Genomic DNA, 4,259 nt, shown 5'->3' on the forward strand with positions numbered 1-4,259 from the left:
ACATAGTAAAATTATGTATCATACAACTGTGCCTTTGATGTCTTATGTCTACTATGAGAGCTGCTTTCTGCCCAACTCCAACTTGAGAGCATATTATAGCAGGAAGATATGCAAATAAGGCTTCTCTGAACCCATGAAAAACATGTTTGACCTGACCCTGTAGCTCTGACAGAGGAGCCCATATCTGGATTCTCACATCCTCACATTCAGTAATCAGCACTGAACATATACCACTCATCATGGACTTCCAGCTCAACTTGGTTTTCCTTGTTTTTATTTTAAAAGGTAAGTTATAGAGGTGAGATTCTGACTGTTGTGTGCACATCGGAAATACAAAAGTTGTTTGTTTCAATATTTTGTTTTGTTTTATTAGTGACAGTTTCTGATTAGCATTCTCTGTTTGCAGGTGTACAGTGTGAGGTGCAGCTGGTGGAGTCTGGGGGAGGATTGGTGCAACTTGGAAGGTCCATGAAACTCTCCTGTGCACCCTCTGGATTCACTTTTAGCAGCTATGGCATGGCCTGTGTTCGTCAGGCTCCTGAGAAGGGGCTGGAATGGATTGCATACATTAGTAGTAGCAGCAATTACATCTACTATGCAGATGCAGTGAAGGGACGATTCACCATCTCCAGAGACAATGCCAAGAACACCCTGTTCTGCAAATGAGCAGTCTAATGTCTGAAGACACAGCCATGTTCTACTGTGCAAGACACACAGGGAGGGAATGCTACTGTGAGCTCAAACATAAACCTCCTGCAGGGCACTTGTGTCAGCAGGGGGTGCAGAGGGAATACAAAGCTCCTAGTTACTAAGACTTACAATCTATTCAGAAAGACCTGCAAGGAAAGAAGGGTTGGCCTCTTCTGTGTTTTGGTTGTCTCTCCAAAGGAATTCTCTCTACAAGTAAAGGGTATAGTAAGAATTGAATTACACAAATGTTTATTCAAATTTTGGTTTCCTGTTGTAACACATGTTTTATACTCATTTCCTTATTACAGTGTTTCTGTCTCTGGGTAGGTCTATTTATTTTGTCTCTTTGTCTCTTTGTCTCTGTCATTCTGCTATAGTTCTCTGTCTCACCCTGACTGTGTCTCTCACTGTCTCTTTCTCTCTCACTCTCAGTAGGTGAAAGTGAATGACTGTGTGTGTGTGTGTGTGTGTGTGTGTCTGTGATTCTGTCTGTCTGTCCTTCTGTCTGTGTATACATGTTGAGATGAGATGACTTCTATCAGTCTACACAATAACATTGAAATAAATCCATCTTTGTTCTAGATCTTACCATGGCTAACAAAGTTACCTCCTTTTGTTGTTGTGTAGAACTAAATGCAGATACTTCTGCTGTGTGGTAAGAACTTGAACCACAGAGTGATATAAATAGCCCCATTACAGATGACCTTTAAATGTTCTGTAACTTCTGATATGAAGAGAAAATGCAGAGCTTCATACAGCACAGAACTGATTCTGTATACAGGCCAGGCACAGAACCTTAAGAAGCAAAGAATTCTTAAGACTGCAAAACTCTAGACTCTGGGCAGAGACTCAGTGAGACTCCCTGGTTAGAACACTGTTAAAGTAGGATTAAAGTTAAAGTACCAGAGAAATCATTCAGGGCCAGTGAGCATTGAACCAGATGATATTCAGTCTCTTCACCATCCTAATTCAAGGTCTATGCAACAGACCTGACTTAGCTGTAGTGCTGGTAATAAACTGTATGTGATGCTCCAGCACTGAGTCATGAGTCCAAGGTATCTAGTACTATTACAGCTCCTAATTCATTCAACCGGTTACATCTCTTTTCTTTCTTCCTATTTCTTTCTTATGCTTTAGCTTGTATAGTTACCCTAGAATTTAATGTGTCAAATTATTTTTGTTTCAACACATTAATCCCTTTTCCTTCCCCCAAGTTTTGAAGGACTTATTTATACTGTTGTCCCAGAAACATAATGTAAAAATTCTTGCCTCAGTTTGACTGGTGGTTACTCATCAGAATAAAACATATATGACACTGAGAATCTAAATATAACATTCTTCTCACTGTCATTGTAGGAACATATGGATGGTGTCACTATAAAAGAGTAGGTGGGTACTGAAAATCAAGGGATGCTGATTGTTCAATCAAAAAATATCATCAGCTGGGACACTGTCTAACTTGTCAAATCACTATGCATATTGATGCCAGGAATAATGGAATAGCTGTCTCTGCAACACATTGCTATGAGGTGACATCTGAAGAAAGGGAAGGAGAAGGTTCTATACTCTAGGTTTACTCATGAGACCTATATTTATAAAATGCTCCTGGAACCACCACAAGACTATCTACGCAGCAATTTTTTCTTTGTAATTAATCATTTTATATGTTAACATTTATAAATATCCCCTTCCAGGTTACCCCCCCCAACAACCTCTTCCCGCAAACCTCTCCCATTTGCCTCTATGAGGGTGCTCCTCCATGCATTAACCCACACATGCCCCAACCCTCTATCATCCCCCTACACTGGGGCATGATGCCTCCCTCCCATTGATGTCAGATAAGATCATCCTCTGTATACAGCAGTTATGCATTCTCTTTCTTGTTCTGCCATCATCAGGTCCATCCATGTGTGAGAGAATGATGTTGCTGAGAGAGAGAGAGAGAGAGAGAGAGAGAGAGAGAGAGAGAGAGAGAGAGAGAGAAAGAGAGAGAGAGAGAGATTGAACATTTTTTCTACTACAGCTTCACAACTACAACTAGACAAGTGAATGAATACCAAAAGGAAAAAGTGACCCATACAATCTGATGTCTGAGACAGATAGTTTCTCTGATTTCATCTAAGTTTCAAAAGAATGTTCTTAATTGTCTCTAAAATTTTTGGTAATTGATATCTTCTGAGCAACAAACACCAAAGCCATTATAATCTCTGTACATTTGTAAAGTAGAAGTGCATATGTGCTCAGCAATGCAGAGGACAGAGACTGTGGAACCATGGAGCAGAGGGTGGAAGATTGCAGCACTAAAATAAGTGAAGATAGGAATCAAATGTCACTAAATTTCTGTATTTCCATAGGAGCCACAGCAATAGGGCTGAGTTATGTACAATATGTAGATCATCGTCACTACCTTGAATATGTCCTCTTTAATCTCATTCACTGGCCAATGGAATGCTAGAATTGGGCTCATCACCAATGTTTACTTCACTGCTATTTCCAAGTACTCAACTTAGCCCACTCTGGTTCACATTTCACAGTATCTTATTTGCAGAAATGGGAAGCATCAACATGGTGTCATGGCACAATAGTCTGTAAAAAATATACTTGACCTACATCCTATGTAAGTAGAACAAGAGGTTGTGTTGCTGGCTTTCAGGTCTATGAGTGAAGAACTAAATACAGAATGTTTTTATTGTTCTTTATTGTTCTGTGCACACCCAGGAATGGACATCCAAGGTTATAGACATGTATCTGAGCAGGGAGGAGGCCCCTGCAGTGGCCATGCTCAGAGATCATCATACCAGACGGTTCTACATAGTCTTGAAAACACCATGTTAAATATATTGTCAGGAAAATATGAAAACTGTAAAATTATTCAAGAATACAGAGGTCAGGACCACTGGAATGTATCACTCCAGTCCAGCTCACATTAATCTTACATCTTTTCTTGTGGTTTCAGTAAATATGTGGTTTCACATATTTCGGACTCTATCTCCAGTTTGTATGCTGATCCTAATGCATCAGTTCTTGTCTCTAGTTTCCTCCCCTGCTTGAGATTGTGTCCTCATTCATCTTTGTAATGAACAGCAATATAGAAGTGTTGGCCAAATAAATACTTTCACCCCAAGTTCATTTGTCATGGTGTTTCATCACAGCAATAGTAAACCACAGTAAGGCCACGGGTTCAACTGCAAGCTTGGGATGTAGAACTTTCAGTGACTTCCCAGACATGGGTCCTTTATCGGACCATTCTCCAGGATGCTTCATGTCCACCAATAATATGTAATTCTCATCTTCAGTGATGTTATTAAGCTAGTGGTTACTAAGATCATCTGAAAAACAAAAATGGAAAAGTATAAAGAGAATCTGTTCCATCAGGCAAGTATTCTTCCATGGGGAAAAAACAAAAGATGCAGGAAGACACTGAGTAATTGGAGATTGTCTGATATGGGGATGTCAGAGAATGCATGCTTCTGAGCTTTTTTGTTTCATCATCAGTGAAGTACATCAAGGTGAATTAGGAATCCTTGATGCAGAGGTGACCCAAAAGACCACAAGCTTCCTGTCTGCTC

The 4,259-nt window shown here is 40.0% G+C and overlaps 1 gene segment (V, D, J or C); it reads left to right on the forward strand.

The window, feature by feature from the left end:
- The first annotated feature begins 189 nt into the window (after nucleotides 1–189).
- Nucleotides 190–750, forward strand: LOC127686875 (Ig heavy chain V region MOPC 21-like). The segment is given in 2 exon segments: nucleotides 190–285; nucleotides 407–750. Coding segments are annotated over 2 exon segments (306 nt in total).
- The last annotated feature ends 3,509 nt before the right edge of the window (nucleotides 751–4,259 follow it).

Source organism: Apodemus sylvaticus, chromosome 6, assembly GCF_947179515.1.
Source record: "Apodemus sylvaticus chromosome 6, mApoSyl1.1, whole genome shotgun sequence".
NCBI lineage: Eukaryota > Metazoa > Chordata > Mammalia > Rodentia > Muridae > Apodemus > Apodemus sylvaticus.